The 26,948-nt window shown below is 43.9% G+C and overlaps 2 protein-coding genes and 1 pseudogene across 2 annotated transcripts; all 3 read left to right on the forward strand.

Moving 5' to 3' along the window:
* Nucleotides 1-368: 368 nt before the first annotated feature.
* Nucleotides 369-1,340, forward strand: LOC120383658 (olfactory receptor 11A1-like). The gene has a single exon (XM_039501826.1). It carries the CDS (start codon nucleotides 372-374, stop codon nucleotides 1,338-1,340), a length of 969 nt encoding a protein of 322 aa, XP_039357760.1. The 5' UTR covers nucleotides 369-371.
* Nucleotides 1,341-9,826: 8,486 nt separating this feature from the next.
* Nucleotides 9,827-10,777, forward strand: LOC120383659 (olfactory receptor 11A1-like). The gene has a single exon (XM_039501827.1). It carries the CDS (start codon nucleotides 9,827-9,829, stop codon nucleotides 10,775-10,777), a length of 951 nt encoding a protein of 316 aa, XP_039357761.1.
* A 5,463-nt stretch (nucleotides 10,778-16,240) lies between these two features.
* On the forward strand, nucleotides 16,241-17,198 carry LOC120383660 (annotated as a pseudogene).
* Nucleotides 17,199-26,948: the final 9,750 nt, after the last annotated feature.

Genomic DNA, 26,948 nt, shown 5'->3' on the forward strand with positions numbered 1-26,948 from the left:
ATCACAGGTTCCAGCTTCTTCTATGCCAGCCTTAAGGTAAACAAATCTTTCATACTCAACTTCATTAAAAATAGATCATTCAGGAAAGAGAAGCAAATATCACCTTATCCGATGCAGTTTCCTTTCGGATGACCCTAGATCTTTTGCCTGGGCCACTGAAACAATTAGGGAGATGCTGGAAACTCAAAGATCCAAGTAGAAGTTGCGGTACTAGAAAATTTACAGCCAGAGTCTTGGTTCTTCACTGACCCAACAGGATGAGGGGGCCATATGGAATATTTATGGAACTAAATTGATGCTGCTGCTTGATAAAAATGTATCATTTTCAGATTCTATTGTAAATTGTGTTTTCTTTCCCCTAGTTGCACCTCATGGAGAACCCAGAGCAGGGAAATCAAACAGTTCTCACAGATTTCATCCTACTAGGATTTGGGAATCTCCCCGAGCTGCAAATTCTTCTCTTCTTGCTATTTCTTGCCATCTACATTGTGACCGTGGCCGGGAACGTCCTCATTGTTGTGCTAGTTGTGGCTGATCAACAACTTCACACCCCGATGTACTTCTTCCTGGGGAACTTGTCCTGCTTGGAGACCTGCTACACCTCCACCATCCTGCCCAGGATGCTGGCCAGTTTCTTGACTGGGGACAGAACCATTTCTGTTAGTGGCTGTCTCACACAATATTATTTCTTTGGTTTCCTGGCAGCTGCAGAATGCTATCTCCTGGCAGTGATGTCTTATGATCGGTATTTAGCAATATGCAAACCACTGCACTATGCAGTCCTTATGAATGGCAGGTCCTGCTTCCAGCTAGCAGCTGGCACTTGGATTAGTTGTTCTCTGGCTATAGACATAACAATATTTTTAATGCAACAATTAACTTTCTGTGGCCCCAATGAAATTGACCATTTCTTCTGTGACTTCATCCCAGTAATAAAACTCTCCTGCAGTGACACACGTATGATGGAGCTTATCACTACCATACTGGCTGCTATATGCACTCTCCCGCCATATCTATTAACCCTGGCAACATACGTCTGTATCATCACCACCATCCTGCGAATCCCTTCCACCTCTGGGAAGAGAAAAGCCTTTTCCACCTGTTCTTCTCACCTCATTGTGGTGTCAATTTTCTATGGGACCATAATGATTGTCTACATGCTACCAAAAACTGATACACTGAGAGATCTGAACAAAGTGTTCTCCGTCTTCTACACAGTCATGACTCCCATGGTCAACCCCCTCATATACAGCCTGAGGAACAGAGAGGTCAAAGAGGCCCTGGGAAAAGTTGTCACTAAATTCTCCACTGTTAAAAGGATTCAAACCTTCTTATCATAGCTTGTTCAGTGCATGTGAAATGGGAATGAGCTGGTTTACTGTAATGTGTCTGAGACACTTCTCTCACTGGCCATCAGGCTTTTTAGCTGAGGTCAGTGGCCGCTATAGCTCACACTCGATCTTGTGGCTGATATTTGTGCTGTTTGGGCTTAGGGATCCTGGTCTTTGTGGTTTTATTAGTCTGATATTTATCACTGCTGTTGTGGATTGCTTTAAAACACCTCGTCAATGAGGCACCAAGGCAGAGAGATGCCATCTTGTGCTTCCATTCCAATACCGCCTGTAATTACATGAGCACACTGTGTTTTATACTGGGCCCCTTTACCATGGATTGCACAAGATGCTCAATATTTCTTTTTATCCATCTCCTTCAATAAGCCAAGGTAATGGGAGAGGAGTCCCAGGGCCCAATAGCTCCGTAAGAACTTGAGCACTGAGGTGGACAATATTGAAGAAAGGTCAGTACTGTGATAATGGCACAGAGAGACCTGGCTTCTATTCCCTGTTTTGTCACTGGGATCCAAGGAAGCTGACTTCACGTCTCGGGACCTCAGTTTCCTTATCTGTACAATGGGGTTTCTTGCCACACTTGTGTGAATGGCTGATTTGATCCTTAACTGCCCAGGGTACCCTTGTTTTGCAAATTTCCAAACTTCATAGCTCTGAAATCTGATCTGTCAATTATACAGCAGGGAAAGTACATGGTGTCCATTCCTACAGTGGGCTGGGCATTTCCTGGTAAATGCTGAGCATTCACAGCCCTCAGTGAAGCCAGTGGGAATTGAGGGCACTCAGCATCCTGTAATGTCAAGTCCAAGGTGAGCATGATTGTGGGTGAACACAGCCTGGTCTGTGACAGCACCTGGCAGATACATCTTATTTCCCAAGAACTCCATCAGATTCCGTATCAGCAATTCATTGTCACCCCGTTAGTGTCACTGTGGTAGCAGAAAATGCAGACTGCCAGTTCTGCTATAATTAGGCTTGGAAGGATTAGATTTTTATCAGTCAATGTTGATAAGCATCAATTTCCCCATACATGCACAAACCGAGAAAAAAATATTTCCACAAATAATAACCAAAATGTGCAGATAGGCAAAGTAAGAAAAATGATGCTTGAGAACTTACTGGAGTTTGATTTAAGGATATTTACTTTGTATACATTGACATGTGAGTTGACAATTTGTGTTTTAATGGTTATGAAATTTAACTTTGTAAATCTAAATGTCTGCTGCCATTAAACAATTATCGTCTGACCGCCCCCATTGTCTGACGGCCCATAATTTTGCACCGGTGTGAAAATAAAAAATAGAAAATAATGCTTTAAATGAACATCAATATTATCCATCAAATTATGTTTTAAAAAAATGAATTCTGCCAAGTCAAGCTATGATTAGGGTTGAGCTTCACTTTCTCTTGAAAGGTGGATCATTCTAAGTGCATATAAATTTTCCCTGCCTCATGGGGCAGTTACATAACATTAGTGTTCCAAATCTGAACCAGAGATTCCTGAGTTTCAACCCCCGCAAAACCTTCCCAAGCAACAGTCATGTGCCCCAGCCCCCTAATCATTTTTGTTACCTTCCGCTGGACTCTCTCCAATTTGTCCACATCCCTTCTGTAGTGGGGGGACTCAAACTGGACGTAATACTCCAGGTGTGGCCTCATCAGTGCCAAATAGAGGGGAATAATTACTTCCCTCTATCTGCTGGCAATGCTCCTACAAATGCAGCCCAATATGCCATTGGCCTTCTTGGCAACAAGGGCACACTGCTGACTCATATCCAGCTTCTTGTCCACTGTAATCCCCAAGTTCTTTTCTGCAGAACTGCTGCTTAACCAGTTGATCCCCAGCCTGTAGTGGTGTATGGGATTCTTCCTTCCGAAGTGCAGGACTCTGCACTTGTCCTTGTTGCACCTCCTCTGATTTTTATGGCCTAATCCTCCAATTTGTCTAGGTCACTCTGGACCCTATCCCTACTCTCCAACGTATCTACCTCTCCCTCCAGCTTAGTGTCATCTGCTAAATTGCCAAGGGTGCAATTCATCCTATCATAGACTCATAGACTCATAGACTTTAAGGTCAGAAGGGACCATTATGATCATCTAGTCTGACCTCCTGCACAATGCAGGCCACAGAATCCCACCCATCCACTTCTATAACAAACCCCTAGCCTATGTCTGAGTTATCGAAGTCCCCAAATTGCGGTTTGAAGACCTCAAGCTGCAGAGAATCCTCCAGAAAGTGACCCGTGCCCCATGCTGCAGAGGAAGGCGAAAAACCTCCAGGGCCTCTGCCAATCTGCCCTGGAGGAAAATTCCTTCCCGACCCCAAATATGGCGATCAGTTAAACCCTGAGCATGTGGGCAAGACTCACCAGCCAGCACCCAGGAAAGAATTCTCTGTAGTAACTCAGATCCCAACCCATCTAGCATCCCATCACAGACCACTGGGCATACTTACCTGCTGATAATCAAAGATCAATTGCCAAATTAATTGCCAAAATTAGGCTATCCCATCATACCATCCCCTCCATAAATTTATCAAGCTTAGTCTTAAAGCCAGATATGTCTTTTGCCCCCACTACTCCCCTTGGAAGGCTGTTCCAGAACTTCACTCCTCTAATGGTTAGAAACCTTCGTTTAATTTCAAGTCTAAACTTCCTAGTGTCCAGTTTATATCCATTTGTTCTTGTGTCCACATTGTCACTAAGCTTAAATAATTCCTCTCCCTCCCTAATATTAATCCCTCTGATATATTTATAAAGAGCAATCATATCCCCCCTCAACCTTCTTTTGGTTAGGCTAAACAAGCCAAGCTCTTTCAGTCTCCTTTCATCAGACAGGTTTTCCATTCCTCAGATCATCCTAGTAGCCTGTCTCTGAACCTGTTCCAGTTTGAATTCATCCTTCTTAAACATGGGAGACCAGAACTGCACACAGTATTCCAGATGAGGTCTCACCAGTGCCTTATATAACGGTACTAACACCTCCTTATCTTTGCTGGAAATACCTCGCCTGATGCATCCTAAAACCGCTTTAGCTTTTTTTATGGCCATATCACATTGGCAGCTCATAGTCATCCTGTGATCAACCAATACTCCGAGGTCCTTCTCCTCCTCTGTTACTTCCAACTGATGTGTCCCCAATTTATAACTAAAATTCTTGTTATTAATCCCTAAATGCATGACCTTGCACTTTTCACTATTAAATTTCATTCTATTACTATTACTCCAGTTTACAAGGACATCCAGATCTTCCTGAATGATATCCCGGTCCTTCTCTGTGTTAGCAATACCTCCCAGCTTTGTGTCATCCGCAAACTTTATTAGCACATTCCCACTTTTTGTGCCAAGGTCAGTAATAAAAAGGTTAAATAAAATTGGTCCCAAAACTGATCCCTGAGGAACTCCACTAGTAACCTCCTTCCAGCCTGACAGTTCACCTTTCAGTATAACCCGTTGTAGTCTCCCCTTTAACCAGTTCCTTATCCATCTTTCAATTTTCATATTTATCCCCATCTTAACTACTACTACTAATTTAACTACTAATTCCCCATGTGGAACCGTGTCAAATGCCTTACTGAAATTGAGGTAAATTAGATCCACTGCATTTCCTTTGTCTAAAAAATCTGTTACTTTCTCAAAGAAGGAGATCAGTTTGGTTTGGCACGATCTACCTTTTGTGAAACCATGTTGTATTTTGTCCCAGTTACCATTGACCTCAATGTCCTTAACTACCCTCTCCTTCAAAAAATTTTCCAAGACCTTACATACTACAGATGTCAAACTAACAGGCCTATAGTTACTCGGATCACTTTTTTTTCCTTTCTTAAAAATAGGAACTATGTTAGCAATTCTCCAGTCGTACGGTACAACCCCTGAGTTTACCGATTCATTAAAAATTCTTGCTAATGGGCTTGCAATTTCATGTGCCAGTTCCTTTAATATTCTTGGATGAAGATTATCTGGGCCCTCCGATTTAGTCCCATTAAGGTGTTCGAGTTTGGCTTCTACCTCGGATGTGGTAATATCTACCTCCATATCCTCATTCCCATTTGTCATCCTACCATTATCCCTAAGCTCCTCATTAGCCTCATTAAAGACCGAGGCAAAGTATTTGTTTAGATATTGGGCCATGCCTAGATTATCTTTAACCTCCACTCCATCCTCAGTGTTTAGCGGTCCCACTTCTTCTTTCTTTGTTTTCTTCTTATTTATATGGCTATAGAACCTTTTACTATTGGTTTTAATTCCCTTTGCAAGGTCCAACTCTACATGGCTTTTAGCCTTTCTCACTTCATCCCTATATGTTCTGACCTCAATAAGGTAGCTTTCCTTGCTAATCCCGCCCATCTTCCACTCCCTGTAGGCTTTCTGCTTTTTCTTAATCACCTCTCTGAGATGCTTGCTCATCCAGCTTGGTCTACAACTCCTGCCTATGATTTTTTCCCCTTTCTTGGGATGCAGGCTTCTGATAGTTTCTGCAACTTTGACTTGAAGTAATTCCTGGCCTCCTCTGCCTTTAGATCCACAAGTTCTTCAGTCCAATCCACTTGCCTAACTAATTTCCTTAATTCTTTAAAGTTAGCCCTTTCAGATAGTTGATAAAGATGTTGAACAAAACCAGCTCCAGGACTGACCTCTGGGGCACTCTGCTTGATAGCAGCTGCCGACTGGACATGGAGTCATTGATCACTACTTGTTGAGCCCAACAATCTAGCCAACTTTCTATTCACCTTATAGTCCATTCATCCAATCCATACTTTTTAAACTTGATGGCAAGAATACTTTGAGAGACTGTATCAAAAGCTTTGCTAAAGTCAAGTTATATGATGTCCACCACTTTCCCCATATCCACAGAGCCAGTTATCTCATCATAGAAGGCAATCAGGTTGGTCAGGCATGACTTGCCCTTGGTGAATACATGTTGATTGTTCCTGATCACCTTCCTCTCCTCCAAGTGCTTCAAAATGGAGTCCTTGAGGATCTGCTATATGATTTTTCCAGGGACTGAAGTGAGGCAGACCAGTCTGTAGTTCCCTGGGTTCTCCTTCTTCCCTTTTTTAAAGATAGGCACTATATCTGTTTTTTTCCAATCATCCTGGACCTCCCCCGATGACCATGAATTTTCAAAGATAATGGCCAATGTCCAATGATTAAAAAAAACACTATGCAGTATCAATAAAGACAGCAGAGAAAGGCAGAACAAGAACCAATAACTGAAAGCTGAAGACAGACAAATTCAAATTAGAAATAAGGCCCCCATGTTTTAACAGTGGGGGTAAATAACCATTAGAACAAAATCCCAAGGGCAGTGGGGGATTCTCTATCTCTGGATTTCATCAGACCCAGCCTGGCTGCTGTTCTGGAAGATGCTTTTGCCAGACACAACTGATTGGGTTCAAAACATGGGTAACCGGATGAAACGTAATGGCCTATGCTATGCAGGAGTCAGACAAGGGGACCTAATGCTCTCTTTTGATCTTAAACTCTATGAATCACTGATAAATGGGGATGGAGAGGATTGAGAGTTGGGGGAGTGTCCAAGTGAGGATGTGTAGGGCCAGGGGAAGGGGAGAAACACTGGAAGGGGGACATGGGTGTGGATGGCAGGGGGATGGGGTCTAAGGAGGTGGGGACCTTTGTGGCAGATTTCCATTACCAATCTTCCTGGGGCATCAGGTGATCAGGCTGAGGCCACAGGATCTTTCAGGGAGGAGATGAAGGAGCACACCAAGGACTACATTTTAAAGCTTTATTAATAAAATAATAAAAGAATAGTGGAAAGTGATGGGTGCTCCCCACAGCACTCAGAGGAAGGAAGAAAGCGTTAGTGCCCCAAGCTCTAATCCATTTTCATAGTCTACCTGAGTCTGGCCAAGAAGAAGAGGGGGAGGGGTGGATGGAAGTTCTGTCCTGGGCCCAGGTCATCCGAGATCCCCTGTTGATCTCCGAATTGCTCCTTCTCTTAAGAGGGTTTTAAGTCCAGGGTTCCTTTGGGGGGTGTTTCGTTCCATGACCTCTGTTCCTGCTGCTCTTTGTACCAGTCCAAAACAATTTTCCGTGGTCTCCTCAACTTTTCCAAAACACACTGGCAGGACTTTGTTTTCCCCTGTGTTGGCCTTCACTGTCTCATTCATTTTGGGCTGCCTCCACAGGTTTGTTCAGCTGAATCCTCCTTTCTTACAGTTCATCGGGGGGGGGGGGGAATCCAGGCCCCCCTCTTTCCTGGCAGGCAGCTGAGAGTCAGATGTGTGCTGTGGCCTTGACCTGGCTGGAGTCAGCATCTTATCTTCAGGCCTAGCAGGAGCGTAGAGTTAACCCATTCTCTGCTCTCTTTCTCCTTCTCCCTCTTGGCCTCTCGTACCCTGCAAGGAATCATCCATTCCACACTCACACCTTTGACCCTCCCCAAAATGCCCTGGGATGCTTGCAACAGTGTTAGCAATCTACAGTGCTAATCTGCCTCCCCAGGGGATCTACGGGAGGGAGAGGGCTGTTTAGCTGTGACACTGTCAGCTCCACATTCCCCTATCTGGTTTGAAGCCACCACACCTTTCCCCTCCCCTCCCCTGCTCCTGCCCTGGCTGGGTGGTATGGGTAGGGAAGGAGAAATGCCTTTATTCACAGCCCCATCGCTCAAGAGCTAGAGAATCCATCATTTCTGTTGGTAGTTTAACCTTTGCAGGCACCCCCATTACTGACTCATACGCTGAGGCTATTGCCAGCTCCAGGATTCAGAGTTAAAGTTGTGTTGTGGCAATAGTGTGTACCTTAACTCTTCATTTCTTAGTATTGAGAGGTTTCAGTTTATGACTTTTCCCATTCTGGAAGGGTACGAGGCACCTCTGGGCAACCTTAACTCGGCTTTAACAAAGTTTTGGGGCATTTAATATATGTGGTAAAGAAAAAAAAAGAGAGAAGAGTTTTTCTTTGAGGTTAGTTCTACACCCTCTAACTCATTCCCTTTGAGGTTAAGAGTTTGACACGCTTAACAATGTCCCAGTTTTCCTCTAAATTGATTTAAAAATCCATCTGCAGAAATGTCCTGAGAGATTTCACCTTCTTGCATGAAGGATAAATAATGAGACAACAGAGACAGTCACTTTTATACAAGGCAGAACGTACACCAAACAGAACAGTAGAACTAGGGCATCCAGACTACAATCTGCTTATTGAAGGAAATCATATACATGGAGAGGTGGTGTTAGAAGATGGATTGTAGAACCTGCATCTCAGCCCCAGAAATGTTGAACAAAGGGGTCATATCAAACAATTCCAGCTTGAAATAGACCAATTTCAGAGGTGAAAAAAACCTTCATTACTCTTTTCAGTTAAATCAGAAATGCAGATGGACAAGAGTGGGCTGCTGATAATGTCCATCCTCTCTGCTCACTGCTGTATTTTACCTTTCAGGAGGCGATCTGTCTCAGTGAGTTGTTGAGAAACTTAGTGATAGATAAAAGGAGGCAAAGAGTCCTGTGGCACCTTATAGACTAACAGAAGTATTGGAGCGTAAGTTTTCGTGGGTGAGTACCCACTTCGTCAGATGAATGATATCTATCTATATTCGTGATAGATAGTTGCTAACAATTTTTTTAGCTGTATAGGCTGTGATTTTCATAGACTCTTTACTGGGCACCCCACTCCCCTAGGCAGGTTTGGAAATCTCAGCCTGAATTGTTTATTTTGGAATCATAGGAATGGGTGTATCAGATCAGATCATCAATCCACCCAGTGTAGTGGCCTATCTCCAACAGTTACATGCACAAGCTGCTTAAGAGGTAGGTGCACAGAGCAGCTTTCTCCCAACCCACCCATTTAATTGGCTTATACTCTAAGGCAGGGGATTTATTTCCCTTCCAAATCTCTGAATTCTATCTTTGGTTTGTGTTTGAATTCTCGATAGCGTAACTCTGGAAGTTCCAGTTGTCCACATAAATCCTCGGCCCTTTTAAATCATGGTGTGCTGCTTGTGGCTTGTGTTCTGCAGACCAGTGCTGCATGGTATGGGAACAAACAAAACACCCTCGAACTCTGCAGATCCATGAAGTTGACTGACTTTTTTAAAAGCAAACCCAAAAATAAAATAAAATTTTTTTTTTGTGCATTGCAACTGGCTTCCAGCAATTTCCATGCAGTTCTTAACACTGATATAACCTGTATTGCTACAGCATATGTATACCTAGCCTGATATTTCGTGTTGTAAATTCAGTGTCCATATAGAATAACAGTTTCTTTAAGCTGCTGTTCGAGAAGAGCAATAATCTATTACAGAAAATGAGTTGTCCGTCAATTTACACCTTGGGTTGCATTCCCCACCCAACCATTCAGCTAGTAACCATCAGGAGAAGCCATTAAAAAAACAAAAACAAACCAAAAAACCCCAATCTTATGGCATTATTTGCTGACAATACATTAATCTTTAAATATATTTTTCATGTTCTCTTCCAGGATATGTTGGATTTTCTGTAGATACTACCCATGGCCAGTGCAGACTGGAGCAATAAAACAGATATAGAATTCATCCTCCTGGGCTTTGGGAATCTCCCTGAACTGCAAGCTCTTCTCTTTCTTCTGTTTTCAGTGATCTACACTGTGACCATGGTAGGGAACATACTCATCATTATACTTGTTGTAACTGATCAGCACCTTCACACCCCCATGTACTTCTTCCTGGGAAACTTGTCCTGCCTGGAGACCTGCTACACCTCAACTATCCTGCCCAGGATGCTGGTCAGTCTCCTGACGGGGGACAGAACCATCTCATTCAGAGGCTGTATTGTACAATTTTATATTTTTGGAGTCCTAGTTACTACAGAGTGTTTTCTCTTATCCGTGATGTCTTATGATCGGTATTTAGCAATATGCAAACCACTGCACTATGGAGCCCATATGAATGGCAGATTCTGTGTCCTGCTGCTGTCTGGGTCTTGGATAATTGGCTTTTTGGCTATTACCATGACAACATCTCTGATGTCACAACTGCCTTTCTGTGGGCCTGGTAAGATTGATCACTTCTTTTGTGATTTCACCCCAATGATAAAACTCTCCTGCAGTGACACTCGCCTAATAGAATTTTTGGGTTTTGTCCTGTCAACTGTATGTTCACTGCCACCATTTCTACTAACTGTAACATCCTATGTTTGTATCATCACCTCCATCCTGAGAATCCCTTCCACCACTGAGAGGCAAAAGGCATTTTCCACCTGCTCCTCCCACCTCATTGTGGTTACAACTTTTTATGGGACTCTGATCATTGTTTATCTTCTACCCAAAACTAAGATACTGAGAGACCTGAACAAAGTGTTCTCTGTCTTCTACACTGTCCTGACTCCCCTGGTCAATCCACTCATCTACAGCCTGAGAAACAAAGAGGTAAAAAAGGCCCTAAGAAAAGCAGTCAGTAAATTTATGGATTTCACGAGAATTTAGAGCATGTAAGGTCATTATTTTAGTTGTCAGTGAAAAGGCAATAAACTGAGAAGATTTACTGAATGTGGGAAACAGAGTTTTCTTTTTGGTGTTGTATGGTCATTTCTTCAGAATAGCTACTGATGACTTGTCCAAAGAAGAATGGAGTTGCTAAGCCCAAAAAAGTGAGATAATCAAGATAATCAAAATCATTGGCTGATATCCTGACCCAGCTGAAATAAATGGCAAAACTCCCCTGGACACCATTGGAGCAGGATTTCACCCATTAAAATAACACACCATTCACATGTCATTTACCCAGTGTACCTGCTTTGTACTGTACTTAACAAGGGTTATAGAAATAGGTTTGGAAGGATTAGGTTTTAATTGGTAAATATCAGTAAACATTGATTTCTCTGTACACACACAAACCGATGAAAAAATATTTCCATCAAAAATCGTAGAAATAGACAGGCAGGCAAAGAAAGAAAAATGTTGCTTGAGAACTTTATTAGAGTTTGATTTAAGGCTATTTACTTTGGGTATTTTTGCATGTGATGTTGACAATTTGTGGTTTAGCAGTTATAAAGCTTTAGCTTTTTTAATCTAGTGTCTCGAGTCATTGAATGATTATAGTCTGGTTTTGACAACTCAAACGGCTACAGTCTAGAACACTTATTTATGCTAATCCCCCGTACATTTTGTACTCAGAATCCATCATTTCCTTGCTCTTTGTGGCCCCCATCTTGGAAGGCACTAGCCACCCTCTATACACCAGCTGTCTTCACAGGATGCACTCAACACCTGGTTAATTAATTTTTACACTTGGGCAACACAACTGGCTTTAATATGAATACTCAGTTGAGTAATCAATACTTGTGTGAGTAAGCATTGCAAGATCCAGCCCATGTATAAGCAAAATGTGCATGAAACTCAATGCCTAAATACAGCGTAATCTAATCCAGTAGGTTTAACACCTTGATCCTTCAGCCCTTATTTAAAAGACTAACCCCTACTCCATGGGAATAATGGATAGAGTAAGGTTTATTGACCTGATAAAGCCTTGTAGGATTGAGAGATTATTTTAAGCTCCTTCCACATGGAAGAAGGGAGAGCCAAGGCAGATGATATAATGGAAATGCAAGAGCTGTTTGTTGACTTCAGGCTATCCACTGTGTGATCACTCTAGAGGACTGGTCTCCCTAGACATGCCAGTCAACACGTTCTTATAGGAGCCTGTTGAGCTAATGAAGGAAACACTTTTTGTGCTCAAGGCAGGTGAGACACATAAATTGATTTGACCTGAGAGGAGACCTATGTTATTGTTCATGTTATTGTTTAACGCATGCATGTAGCGTCACACAAGCACATGGCACTTTACAAAGGGATTACAGGCACAGATATGACTCTCCTCTTGCTACTGGCATAACTGATATTTACACTATTGTAAGTGAAAGGAGTATGAGGCCATGTCTACACTACAGCTGATATGGCAGCACAGCTATGGCACTGTAGTGTAGACACCACAGCAATGGAAGGGGTTTTTCCAATGCTGTAGTAAATCCACCCTTCTGAGACATGGTGGTTAGATCAACAGAAGAATTCTGCCATGGACCTAGATCCATCTACATTGGGGGTTAAGTCAATCTAACTATGTCACCACAGGGCATGAAATTTTTCACCGTCCTGAGCGATGTAGCTGTTGTCAGTTGCTGGCTGTGTGGGTTCTCTCTGTGTGCTGCTCTGGCCAGGTAGCCAGTATAGCAGATCTCGATCGAAGTGCCCAAGAAGACCACAGACTCTGTTCAGTGGCAAAGGCACTCGGCCAGGTTTATTGATGACAAAGCACAGCATTACTGCCCTATATGTGCTACAGGTACACTTAATATATGTATGCCCGTGACAATGGACCAACTCAGTGAGCGGCGGGACTTTCCACTCCCATCTTGTCCAGACAAAGACATCTCCTCTGTGACCCCTCTTTTATACACTGATACAAGTAAGTTACATATTACCCCTCTGACGTGGTTTGTTATCATCCTTTACCTTGTACCTGTTGGTTCAATTAAAACATCACGATCCATCATCCTGTCATCCTGACCTTATCTTTAAGAGGGGTCAGTGTGTCCTTGTATAATCTTCAGGGAGTGTCTTTACACCATAACTTTGTATCAGGCTGTTCTGGTACTACCCTTCTGGAATGTGTTTACATGAATACTTAGTGCCTAAGAGTGCTTGTGCTTTTGCAATGCCAGCCCTGTTCTTGCCAAGTTCATATATCAGAGAGTGAACCTGCAAGCAAGCATCTGTTTTGTAACAGAGCCTGACTTTAGTTCAGGCCTTAGACCTTACACCAGGTCCCTCATACCAGGCCTCATGTCTCAGCCTCTCTCTTTCCACTACAGTAGCTAGGGCAACCTAACTTTTAGGTGTAGACCAGGCCTGAGACCCATGGTCCATGCAGCAAAGATCTCACTGTTTGAACTGATCAAGACAAGAGAAGTTGGTGTGGCAGGTAACAGGAGGCCATGGAGACAAATGGAGTGCGAAAGGAATGTACGGGTTAAGGTAATGCCTGACTGATACTTTCTTTCTTTCTTTCTTTCTTCTGAACTATTTTATTTTATTATCTCAAGGGGATTCATGACAATATCATTGACTGAGAGATCGTGGGGGGAAAAGTGTGAGTTTGGAAAAGGGATCTGAAGGAGTGCAGAGAGTTTGCCAGGGCTACAGGACAAGGGATAGTAGTTTAGGTGAAGACTGCAGCATGGCAAAAGTTACTGGTAGGAGAAGGAAGCAAAGCAGGCATAGAAGCAGGTGGGACATGCAGTCTGAAGAGGAGAGAGATGAACAGCCATGTAGACGTCAGGCAGTTAAAGGGGCGGGGGGGGGGGGGGCAATGGAATGCTGCTAACATTTAACATGGGGCTCCCACAAAGCTGCTCCTCTTTAGCTTCTGTAGCTGGTGGTGATTGTGGAGGAGACAGATGAGAAATCCTCCTATTTGTTAGCCACCTTATTATTTGCAGGGCTCTAACCTGGGATTTCCATAGGAGGAGGACTGAAAATCCAAGACTGAGTAGATGAAAAGGGAAACAGAGATATCCATGATCAGGTAGCAAAGCTGGGACCAGAACGCAGCTCTCCAGATTCCCAAGCCAGTGCCTGCTTGGAAGGACCATGCTGTCACACATTTTAAATGTGTCTTATACCCCATTAGTAGGTAGTGTCTCTGGATGATTCCACTTCTATTAAGATATCCTTGGGAATATTGCTGTCTTGTTGCTGAAACGGAAGAGGAATGCTGTTAGCTTGTGGCATATCACGGTGTTTAACTTGTGCTGTTTGAAATGGTGTGGGTGTGTGTGAGTATCATGGCAAAAGAGGTACTCCACCCAGCAGGGATTCTGAAGAGTTCCTTGGTTATACTCAGGGCCGGCTCCAGGCCCCAGCATGCTAAGCGCGTGCTTGGGGCGGCACGACGCGGGGGGCACTCTGCCGGTCGCAGGAAGGGCGGCAGGCGGCTCCAGTGGACCTCCCGCAGGCGTGCCTGCGGAGAGTCTGCTGGTCCCGCAGCTCCGGGAGCATCCGCAGGCACGCCTGCGGGAGGTCCACCGGAGCTGCAGGACCAGCGGACCCTCCGCAAGCACCTCTGAGGGAGGTCCACCGGAGCCGCCGGACCGGCAACTGGCAGAGCACCCCCCACGATGTGCCGCCATGCTTGGGGCGGCAAAATGGCTAGAGCTGCCCCTGGTTATACTGGGAAGGATGAAAGACAGGTGCTGATGATCAAGTTTAAATGATCAAGAAGAAGGCTGAAATCAAACACTTCTGCAGCAATTGTCACTGAAATGCAGAGCCAGATAAAGGGGAAGAGTGGGTGACAATAGGTTGCAGATTGTTGTGTCCTCAAGGATGGATGAGAATATGGTGGAGATGAGAGGTTTAGAAATCTTTGGAGAAAGCAGGCATAAACAGAAGGGCACCTACTATAAACAGAGGTGAATCAGACTACTAGATTAGTAGTTTTAAAAAACAATCTAGAGGAGTATTATTTAAATTAGGAATGGAGAGAAAGCTAGCAGGGAGAAAAGTCAATCAAAGACAAGTGTAAGAGAGGGTGAAGATATATGATAAATGGCTGAACTGCTAACAAAATATATAGTCTATGACTAAACAAAATATTATACTATATGACTGGAGAGTAGCAAATAGAGCTAGCCACTAGGAAAAAAATTTTTTGACAGAAAATGCAGTTTTGTCAGAATCAAAATTTTCCACAGGAATTTCAGCCAAACATTTTCAATTTTTTTCCTGATGGAAAATTGGAATGAAATATTTTGTTCTGGATCAGGATGATTTGAAATGAAAATATCAGTTTGTCAAATCCAGTCAAAACATTCAATTTCAGGGCAGTTGGACATCACTGATAATTCATGGGAGCTGTAGTTCAGATGCCTCATGCCTTTGTTCTCCTCTGTGGAGTGGGCTCTCGGGCTGGACTACATTTCCCATGATGCACTGAGGACTCCCTTCTGGTTGAACCGTTCAAAAATTCATAGATTCCAAGGCCAGAAGGGACCACTGTAATCATCTAGTCTGACCTCCTGTATAACAGAAGCCATTGAACTTCCCCCAAATAATTCCTATTTGAATTAGAGAAGATCTTTTAATAAAACTCCCAACCTTGTTTTAAAAATGCCAGTGATGGAGAATCCACCATGACCCTTCTTGTTCCAATGGTTAATTACCTTCATTGTTAAAAAATGTATGCCTTATTTCCAGTCTGAATTTGTTCAGCTTCAGTTTTCAGCCATTGGATCTTGTTATATCTTTCTCTGCTAGATTGAAGAGTCCAGTAACAAATATCTGTTCCCAATGTAGGTACTCATAGACTGTAATCAAGTCACCCATTAACCTTCTCTTTGTTAAGCTAAATAGATAGAGCTCTTTCAGTCTATCACTATAAGCATGTTTTCTAATCTTTTGGTCATTCTTGTGTCTCTCCTCTGAACTCTCTCCAGTTTATCAACATCCTTCATGAATTGTGGTCACCAGGACTGGACACAGGTTTCCAGCAGCGGATGCACCAGTTCCAAATATAGAGGTAAAATAACCTCTTTACGCCTAGTCAAGATCCCCCTGTTTATGCCTCCATTGCAGCATGTCAGATGAGATGTAATTCAGCCAGGGAGTTCAACTCAGAGAGGAAAATGGGAGCATGAAGCACCCACGCTACGACTCCCATGAATCACTGAAGCAGCTCAGGTGGAAAGAGTTTAATGTCTAATCTGTCCAAGATGAAATGTTTCAATTTGGTCTTAAAAAAAAACAAAATCCCAAATGCATCAATCTGAGAATGTTTATTATTATGGGGAAACAGGTAGGCACATGCATCTGGAGGAGAACCAAGATCTTCTGTCTTCCACTCCTTTGCCTTAACACTAAGACCATCCATTCCCATGCATAGAATTTCACAAAATGAAATCGCTTTCATTTAACCCCTTGCAGGAGAGCTCCTCTTCAAGCAGAGAAATGGACAATGGGATGATGGTGACCAAATTCATCCTTACGGGACTTTTCAATCACCCAGCCATTTGCCTCTCCCTTTTTGTTGCCTTTCTGTTGATCTACCTTATAACCCTTTCTGGCAGTGGCCTCATCTTCATAGCCATAGGGACTGAGGCTAAGCTGCACAACTCCATGTACTTCTTCCTCAGCAACCTCTCCTTGTTAGACATCTGCTGCCCCACTGCTACCATGCCCAAAGTTCAGGTCCGAGAGCTGCAACACAATTTCCTTCATTGGCTGCTGTTGCAGCTCTCTGTCCTGGTGACTCTAGCAGGGACGGAGGTTTTCCTCTTGGCAGTGATGGCCTATGATTGATATGTGGCCATGTGTAACCCTTTACGTTGTGTGGTCATTATGAACAAAAGACTCTGCATTCTGATGATGGCCGGGACATAGGTCACTGGGTTCCTCGCCCACAGCTTACCTTCTCCCTGTCTTTCTGCCACTCCAATAAAGTTAACCAATATTACTGTGACATTCCCCCAGTGCTGGCTTTTTCCTGCGCTTCCACATACCTCACAAAGATGGTGGCCCCCATTACATAGGGATATTCGGCATGGGAGCCTTTCTGTTCACCCTGTTCTCCTACATCCAGATCATCTCGGCCATCCTGAAGATCCAGTCGGTTGAAAGCAAGCACAAGGCCTTCTCCACCTGCACCTCCCACCCCGCAGTGGTGTGTCTGTTCTATGGCATGACCATCTTCACCTACATATGCCCCTCATCAAACCACTCACCGGATCGGGACAGGCTGGTGGCCATGCTGCTTGGGGTCCTCACCCCCATGCTGCACCCCATTATCTACATGCTGCGGAACGTGGAAGTGAAAGGGGCCTTGAGTAGAGTGATGGGTTGTAAGTGTCGCTAACATCAGGGACTAGGCATTCGGGATAGCCCATTGTAGACTCTGTACTGACCTTCACTGGGGGACTGCTCAACCATTGGAATGAGATTATCAAAGCCACCAAAGGCATTTGGATGTGCAGTTCCCATTATGTGTGATGGAAATTGTATCTCCAAATCCCTTAGGCAAATCTGAAAATCTCAGCCAGGGGGTCCAAGTTCCACTGAAGTCACAGGGTTACTGGAGTTCTCACTCATGGCCTGATTCTGTGATCCCTATGGGGCCTGCTCTATATGACTTCACTGAACATCAATGAAGTTACACAGCACAAAGTGGAATAAACCAGTGGTAATTCAGGCCCATTAGGTAGTAAACCAGTAGTAATTCAGGCCCACTGTGATTTTCAAAGGGGTTTATAGGAATTAGATGACTAACTCCATTAACTTTTAATGGGAATTGGACTCTTGACTCCCTTTGGACCCTTTGAAAATCCAAACCTCACTAAAAAATACTCCCATAGATTTAAATAGCACTTTTGAAAGCAAGGCCCTAGTCCTGCATTTTAACTTCCATGGGGCGCCATGCAAGAGCAGGATTCCACCCAAGCAGAGCAGCTTATGGGATCTAACACACTCCCCAGTCTGAATAAGGGTGATAGAAAATAGGTCGCCATTTTGAGCTGAGTCCTTATTCCAGCAGAACGTTGACTTTCATGAGTGTTGAGGGAATCAAACATCTTATGATTAGCTCTCATCAGTTTTGAACCTCAATTAGTAAATTCACAGTGACTCAAAGTAGGGTTTTTTTAATTAGCAATGTGTAAAAGTCATGGCAACAATAGATTAGTTAAGGAAGTACTTTCAGGTTAAATGGTGCTTTGTGTGAGCATCTTTAACTGGTTGAAGGTATTTTTGATCAACAATGTCTAATGGATTTTTTGAATTCATGAGATAATGTATGCTAACCTAATTCTCTGCAATAGAGCTGGCCAAAAAATGTCCAACAAAAAAATTTGCAATGGAAAATAGGGTTTAATCAAAAATTATTTTACTTTTTTTTAAGGAGAAAAATATTGTGTTGAAAGTCTAGAAAAGAAACAATTTCAGTGAAAATGAAATATTTCTGCAAAAAAAATAATCTCTAAATGTGTTGGTATTTCTGAAATTATTTGTTTCAAAACTGTGGGATTTTCTGTACTTCCTGTCTGTTTTCCAACTTGCAAAAGTTACCTAAGTAAGTTGAGCACATAAATAGCACTTTCACTTTTCCCAACCAGAAAATTTTGGGAAATGGTAAGAAAGTGTGCGAAGGAGGGTGACAAAAAAAATCTTTCCCACATTTTCAAAATTTCCCATACTGGAATTTCCTGGTGGAATTTGTCAAATGGGATTTTTTCCTGTAAAAATTGTCATGGCAAAAATCCTAGTTTTCCAACTAGATGTAATAATCACAGCTGTAAATCCTAGTGTACATTGTCCTTTGACTTCAGTAGAGTTCCACTGACTTACACCACAGTGCTTCATGTCTGCTTGTCAAAGCGATGCTTTTGCTTTAATATAAGATCCAAAATTCTACCTATTGCACACACCTTCAATTTGTTGGTAATTTTGTTTTTTAAAACTTCAAAAATAAAGACAATGATATGGCTTGACTTCCTTCTGTATTTTAAGTGGAGCTTATTTTGCAAATAATTACATCCATTGACAGCTCCCACATCTATTTCTACAGACATTGGTGAATGAAACTTTCCAAGCTCCTCTGATGAACACAATGGATCTGGTAAGAAAATGGGGATGGAAAAGCACTAACATGTTCATGATTTCCACCCTCACCCTGTTTCTAATCCAAACCTCATTTGATCAATATTTTCCAACCACACCTTAGTGTAATGCAAAGATGTGACTACGAAGAACACTCTAGACATGGCTATTTAACTGAGTCAGACAAACCAGATAATTAGGGCTGGTCAAAATTTTCCATCAAAACTTTTTTCAGAGAATTGGGAGTTTGATTAAATGAAATTTTTCATGGGAAGTGTATGCTTCCCTTACAAATTATTGATTTTTCATCAGAAAACTGAAACACCCAAACCAAAAAAACAAATTTTGGAGGGTGGTCATTTTTGTCTGAAAATGTTTTAGTTTTCAGCAGTTTGTGGCCAAAAAATGTTCAGTTTTCAGCTGAAATATTTTAGATTTTGATTGTTGAAAATAATTGGTTTGGGTGGGTGTCCTTTTTTTTTTTTTTTTTTCTTTTTTGACAAAAACTCAAAATTTTCCCTGGGGAAAAAACAAAAACATGTTCTGACCAGCTGTATAGATTTTTTGTTTGTCAAAACCTGTTGTGACATGGTGAGTACTGAGAGGTTGATATTGGGTGTTTGTTCTGTATTTCCAAAGTCTCATATATAATATTCCAATATTTTCTTCTATCATTCCATCTTTTGCACGTAGAAGGCTGAGATTTTTCAGAGGCCCCTAGAAAATTTGGATGCCTCAATTCCCATCAGTCTTGAGAACTGGGCTTCTAAATTCCTTAGGCAGCTTCAAGAATTTCAATCATTGACTTCTCCACATTTATGCTGAGTCCACAGTTAAAGTGGTACATCTTTTGTGTGTAGAAAAGGCCTTCTACACAGGGATTTGCAGCCATTTAACTGAATCAGAATTTGTCTACATGGAGAGTTGCCCTGGACTGAAAATTCAACCTGATTTATTTCAAGCAATGCAAACCCCGTTTGTCGACACTCTTATTTTCTTTTAAGAGTAGCTTGTTTTGGTTTAGTTTAAGTCAATTAGGAACAAATTTAAGCTAAAAAAATTAAAAGTGTTCAGAAAAGAGGTATGAGACTATTTAAAGATCCAGAAAACCTGCCTTAGAATGAGAGATTAAAGAAGCTCCATGTATTTAGTGTGACAAAGTTCCTCCTCTACCTTGGTGGGTTCTGCACTTATTGGCAGATTTGCTCACCTCAGTGATCTTCCCCTCTGGTGGAACCCACAGTTTGGGTCAACTCCTCCTGTGTCTGATCAGGAGTTGGGAGGTTTGGGGGGAACCCGGGCCCGCCCTCTGCTCCGGGTTCCAGCCTGTGGATCGCAGCTCTCTATAGTGCCTCCTGTAACAGCTGCATGACAGCTACAACTCCCTAGGCTACTTCCCTATGGCCTCCTCCAAACACCATTTTTATCCTCACCACAAGACCTTCCTCCTGGTGTCTGATAATGCTTGTACTCCTCAGTCTTCCAGCAGTACACTCTCTCACTCTCAGCTCCTTGCACCTCTTGCTCCCAGCTCCTCACACACGAATCTCACTGAGTAACTGGGAGGCTTTTAACTAGTTCCAGCCAGCCCTTGATTGGCTTCAGGTGGCCCAAATCAATGTAGCTATCTCCACTGCCTTCTAGAAAGATCTTAAATGGCCCCAGGTGTCTTGATTAACCTGGAGCAACTGCCATTTGGTTACCATGGTACTAGGGATTTGGTTAGGCTGGGGATAACATACTGTTCCTTACTACTTTACTGTAGCCATCTGGCCTTGTTCCATCACATTAGTTTATCCAAGAGAAGGTTAAGAGTAGAGCTGGTCAGGAATTTTTCTGAAAATTTTTTTCTCGTCTTAAAATGCCGACTTGTCAAAATCAAAACTTTTCTCTGAAACATGTCAGTTCTGATGATAATGTTTCTCACATTGCAAACAAGAACCTAGAGTATCCAATGGTGGTAAGGGCCATCACGAGGGATGTTGGTGATGCTGGTTCAAGTTCTTACCGTAAGGATTTTTTTTTTAACAATGAGCATAATTAATTATTGGAACAACTTATCTAGAGATGTGGTGAATTCTCCATAGACTGATTTCTTGTCTTTCTAAAAGATATGTTCTAGCTCATACAAAATTGATACAGGAATCACTAGTTCTTTGCCCTGTGTTCTTCAGGAGGTCAGAGTTGATTTATTAATGGGCCCTTCTGGCCTTACAATCTATGAATTTATTAATAAGCCACTCATAGCCTGCAATAAGTTTGTCCAACTGGGTTTTGCACCAGTTAAACTAAAATGGTTTAATTAAAATGGTGCACTTTTGTGTGCAGAGAAGGCCTCAGTTTAAAAACTACAATTTAAGTTAAACCCAGTGCTATTTCTCTTTGTGGAAAAGAGACAAAGAGAACGTGGGAAAGATGAGGATCAATATGAAAATTGAAAGGTAGATAAGGAACTGGTTAAAGGGGAGACTACAACGGGTCGTACTGAAAGGTGAACTGTCAGGCTTGAAGGAGGTTACTAATGGAGTTCCTCAGGGATCAGTTTTGGGACCAATCTTATTTAATCTTTTTACTATTGACCTTGGCACAAAAAGTGGGAATGTGCTAATAAAGTTTGTGGATGACACAAAGCTAGGAGGTATTGCTAACACAGAGAAGGACTGGGATATCATACAGGAAGCTCTGGATGACCTTGTAAACTGGAGTAATAGTAATAGGATGAAATGTAATAGTGAAAAGTGAAAGGTCATGCATTTAGGGATTAATAACAAGAAGTTTAGTTATAAATTGGGGACACATCAGTTGGAAGTAGCAAAAAAGGAGAAGGACCTCGGAGTATTGGTTGATCACAGGATGACTATGAGCTGTCAATGTGATATGGCCGTTAAAAAAGCTAATGCGGTTTTAGGATGCATCAGGCGAGGTATTTCTAGCAAAGATAAGGAGGTGTTAGTACCATTATACAAGGCACTGGTGAGACCTCATCTGGAATACCGTGTGCAGTTCTGGTCTCCCATGTTTAAGAAGGATGAATTCAAACAAAAACCGGTACACAGAAGGGCTACTAGGATGATCCGAGGAATGGAAAACCTATCTTATGAAAGGAGACTCAAAGAGCTTGGCTTGTTTAGCCTAACCAAAAGAAGGTTGAGGGGGGATATGATTACTCTTTATAAATATATCAGAGGAATGAATATTAGGGAGGGAGAGGAATTATTTAAGCTTAGTACCAATGTGGACACAAGAACAAATGGATATAAACTGGACACTAGGAAGTTTAGACTTGAAATTAGACAAAGGTTTCTAACCATTAGAGGAGTGAAGTTCTGGAACAGCCTTCCAAGGGGAGTAGTGGGGGCAAAAGACATATCTGGCTTTAAGACTAAGCTTGATAAGTTTATGGAGGGGATAGTATGAGAGGATAGCCTAATTTTGGCAATTAATTTGGCAACTGATCTTTGATTATCAGCAGGTAAGTATGCCCAGTGGTTTGTGATGGGACGTTAGATGGGGTGGGATCTGAGTTACTACAGATAATTCTTTCCCGGGTGCTGGCGGGTGAGTCTTGCCCACATGCTCAGGGTTTAGCTGATCGCCATATTTGGGGTCAGGAAGGAATTTTCCTCCAGGGCAGATTGGCAGAGGCCCTGGAGGTTTTTCGCCTTCCTCTGCAGTGTGGGGCACGGGTCACTTGCTGGAGGGTTCTCTGCACCTCGAGGTCTTTAAATTACAATTTCAGGACTTCCATAACTCAGACATAGGTTAGGGGTTTGTTACAGGAGTGGGTGGGTGAGATTCTGTGGCCTGCATTGTGCAGGAGGTCAGACTGGATGATCATAATGGTCCCTTCTGACCTTAAAGTCTATGAGTTTATGTGAGTTGTTAAAAAACATTTGACGTCAATATGACAAGGAATGATTCTTTCCAGATCCCATGAGATATAAAGATGATTTAATGAGCCCATCAGAGATCCAAAGCTCTGAGCGATTCATGGTCTCTGTCCTCAAATGCCATGATTTCAAGTATAAAGAGCGAACTCTGAAAACTACACATGTTGTTAGAACACGATTCATCTGCACATCAGAGTGTCAGACTTCTCTCTCTTCCATAGGAGAGAGAACTGTTTGGTAACAGTAGCCTCCAATAGGGCTGAAAAACATTTTGATTCTAGTACGTGGAACTAGCTCTGATTTCAATTGGATCTATTTGTTCAATGAAATTAGATCTCATACAAGATTGGTTACTGGTATTCATACCTGAATTGTTCTCCTTTTTATCTAGTTTTCTATCTTTGAATAAAATAGGAGAGGAAAAAGCAGCAAAGAATCCTGTGGCACCTTATAGACTAACAGACTATACCAGTCGGGGATGGTGCAGTTGATGGCAATCTCTCCGAGGTGCGGGGCGATGGCCTTGTCTGTTAGTCTATAAGGTGCCACAGGATTCTTTGCTGCTTTTACAGAACCAGACTAACATGGCTACCCCTCTGATAGGAGAGGAAAGTGACTCATTGATTCCAATACCCTGAAACCTGCCTGGGACTGATCAGGTAAGTGCAGGGCCAGCTCCAGACATCAGCCTACCAAGCACCTTGGGACAGGGCGGCGCTCGGGGTTTGTTTTTGTTTTTTTTGGTTCGGCCGGGCGGTGCTGGGGCGGCGGGGCTTGGACCTGGGGAGGTCGGGACTTGGGCGGTGCGGCGCTCGGCGGGGGCGAGCTTCAGCGGCACGACGCTCGGGGAGGCGGGGACTTGGGTTGTGCGACACGACTTGGGCGGTATGGTGCAGTGCTCAGGAGGAGCGGGTGCCTTAGGCGGCATGGCACTCAGGGGGGTGGGGACTTGGGCTGAGTGACGCAACACTCGGGGGGGCGGGGACTTGGGCAGCACGGTGCAGTGCTCGGGAGGGGCTTGGGGCTTGGGGCTTGGGCGGCGCGACACGGCGCTCGGGGGGGCGGGGACTTGGGCGGCGTGACGCTTGGGGAGGGGTTTGGTGGCGCAGCGCTCGCGGGGGCAGGGTGGCGCTCTTTTTTTTTGCTTGGGCACACAAAATGCAAGGAACCCCAAATTCTAGGCCACTTCAGAAAATGGCAAAATGTTAATATTGTCACTGGGTAAGTGCATGCTATTTATAGGAAATTATTGCAAAAGTGACAATATGCTATTTATATTATATTCCATAATTCCTCACCACCAGATGTCAGGGGAAGCTCGCTCTGACTTTGCTTACAATGGATTTTGAGCATTACCTGCAAATGCTGAGGGGCTTTGAACTAGAGTTTCATTTTCTCCCAATACAGAGGTAAGGAAAGCTGTGAAATTAGGATCTCCATTGTTTTTCCCTAGAAAGAAAGAAAGAAAGAAAGAAAGAAAGAAAGAAAGAAAGAAAGAAAGAAAGACCTTGATTCATCACAGAATCTAAGCATGTGCCTATGCTTATCATGTGATTGGTCTCACTGAAGTCAATGGGACCATTCCCATGCTTAGGTTTCAGTACATATTGAAGTGTCTTGTGAGTCAGGACCATAAACTCTCCATGCCAGTGTGAACACAGTATGTTACCTGCCTTGTACTGATTTTGACTGTTCACCCATGGACCCACCCAAGGCAGTTTTGCATCATGTAAGGAACCACCACAAGCATCCTACTCAGAGCCTGAGCCATAGAATTTCAGACCCACAGCACAGTCACTGGAGTGTTACGGTCTGGGCTGGTTGTGGGGTTCCTGTGTTCCTCTCACTTTTGAATTTGGCCTGTGTAACTTTAAAGTGACTAGAACTAGTGCTGATGCTGCTCAGATGCAGCTAATGAGACCAAGTCCTCTGGTAGAGTCAGTTTCTACAATTGCTAACAATGCCTTTTGGAAAATGAGTTAGCAACAATGTAACCAAGGGCCTCTGCCATGTCACTCCATTCGAGATTGCTGGCGACAAGTATATAGGCAAGTGGGGACAGAATGACAGACAGTTCTTCAGCTGAGGACGTTCAAGCGTTTTCCAAAATATGTGAAAGCAGGAGGGAGACAAGAGCAGAGAGGGCCAGAGAACGTCTTTTACTGGGATCGTGGACTAATGCCTTGTCTACACTACAGAGTTTTGTTGACCAAAGTTTTGTCAATGATCTAAAAGTGCTATAATAAAAGTGGTAGTGCATGTTCACACTGTGCTCCCTCTGTCATCTGATCACATTCACACTTGGTGCTCTAACATCAACAGAGAGAGCAGTGCACTGTGAGCAGCTATCCCAGCATGATAATTGTCACTTTCTGCTGCTTGGACTTTGCATTATATGCTACAGAGATGGATTCCTGGGACTGCCTAGACCCCTCCTGATTGGAAGGGATGTCCTGAGTCACCTGACCACCAGCTGATCCAGCGTTGTGCTCCACAGCATCCTCCACCTCCTTGTCCACTACTTCATCACGGTTCACTCCACTGTCTGCTGTCTCTTGTCCCTCCAAAGTATCAATAGGGTGCCAGCCCTGGGACCCATGCAACTGCCCTGAGCAGGGAGGCAATCACCCAGAAGCTGCAGGGGAAGCCCCTGGCTGATAAGCTGCAGCCAGATGCCTTAGGGGACTGGGAGGGCAGGCTCAGGTGCTGGGAGAACAGACCCCGCTGCTGTCCCTGCTAGAGGCCCTCAAAGTCCCCTCCCTCATCCTCTGAGGACCCCCTGGCTGTGGCAAGGTGAGTGGTGCCCTGGCTGCATTAGCAGTGCAAGGGAGCCTCTGCTGGAATGTGTCCCCCCGCCCGGGGCTGAGAATGGAAGTCACTAGGAAGCACAGTTTCCTCCCCAAAGGTCAGGGCTTCTGCCACCAGTGGCACCAGAACATTAACAAGGGCCTCACAAATTCTGGCCAGCATTTCAGGTTGGGGGAGGCAGCAGTTTTACCCAAACACATCCAGCAGTTTCCCTGCCGTTCTCGGTTCCTGCTCTGAATTTCTCTGCTCGGCTTCCCCAAGCATGTGACCAGCAGGGAAGTACAATGACCATTGTGGCCACATGAAGCAGACCCCCTCCCCCTGAATCGCTGCCTGTCTGATTAGGGAAAGGAAGTGTTAATAATGGGCACCCCTCATCCTGGGTGCAAGTGCCCCCTCAAGAGTGTTATTTCGCTGGTTCTCTGCCCTCAGTATTACTTCTGCAGCCCATTGAGGCTGCTCTGAAATACAGAAGCCTCCCCACTACTGCCTATGGCTTGTGGTCTAAGTTAGAACACAGCCACATCAGAGTGTGTTCCAGCCCCGCACCCTCCTGGCTCCATCTTCTCTGCACCAGGACTTGCCATCTGGGCACTTATGATGGCCCAATGAAGGGCCTTTTACTGTGTTTTCCAGGCACATTTTCCGTTTCCCATTCATGGTGGGATTACAATGGTCCCTGGCCCTGGCAGTCTCAATGAGCTACAATTCCAGCTGTGTCCAAAGAACATAGTTCTAGGAGGGCTCTGTGATTTCCTGCATGGCCTGGGCAGATGCGGGTTTGTCCTTTACTCCTCGCTCATTCTGAACCCTGGGCCCAGAACTGTGTCACAAGGGTCTGTGAGATGGGTACATGCTGGGAAAGGCCCTGAGGCCCCCCTCTCAGGCTGGTGCAGAGAGGGGATCAGGCTCAGAGGCCCTCCAGCCTGGCTCTCTCTCTCCTTCCCCTCTCCACCTATGCACCTTGTGTACCCAGCTGCGGCTGGGCTGAATCTCACCCCAGGGGGCCCAGCCGAGGGACACCCCATCTCTCGCTGGCTCCATCTGAGGGTCTTTCCTGGTGTCAGGGTCACCATCCACTGTCAAAAGAGGCACCTGGAGGTTGTAGAGTCTCGCTTGCTCAAGTGGAAATGACTCTGTCGAAGGCAGAGTGGCACCTGCCGACATTCTCCGCTCTCGCGGGGGCCGTCTGCCAGTTACCTCGTCCCTGGAGGTCTCTCCTCTGCCCCACAGGAGCCCTCACTGCTCATTGTGTTCCCCAAATATAAATGGGAGTGGTTCCTCTGGGCTTTGTCTGGGTGTCTGAATGTCCAAGA

This window comes from Mauremys reevesii, linkage group 15 (assembly GCF_016161935.1).
Source record: "Mauremys reevesii isolate NIE-2019 linkage group 15, ASM1616193v1, whole genome shotgun sequence".
NCBI classification, from domain to species: domain Eukaryota; kingdom Metazoa; phylum Chordata; order Testudines; family Geoemydidae; genus Mauremys; species Mauremys reevesii.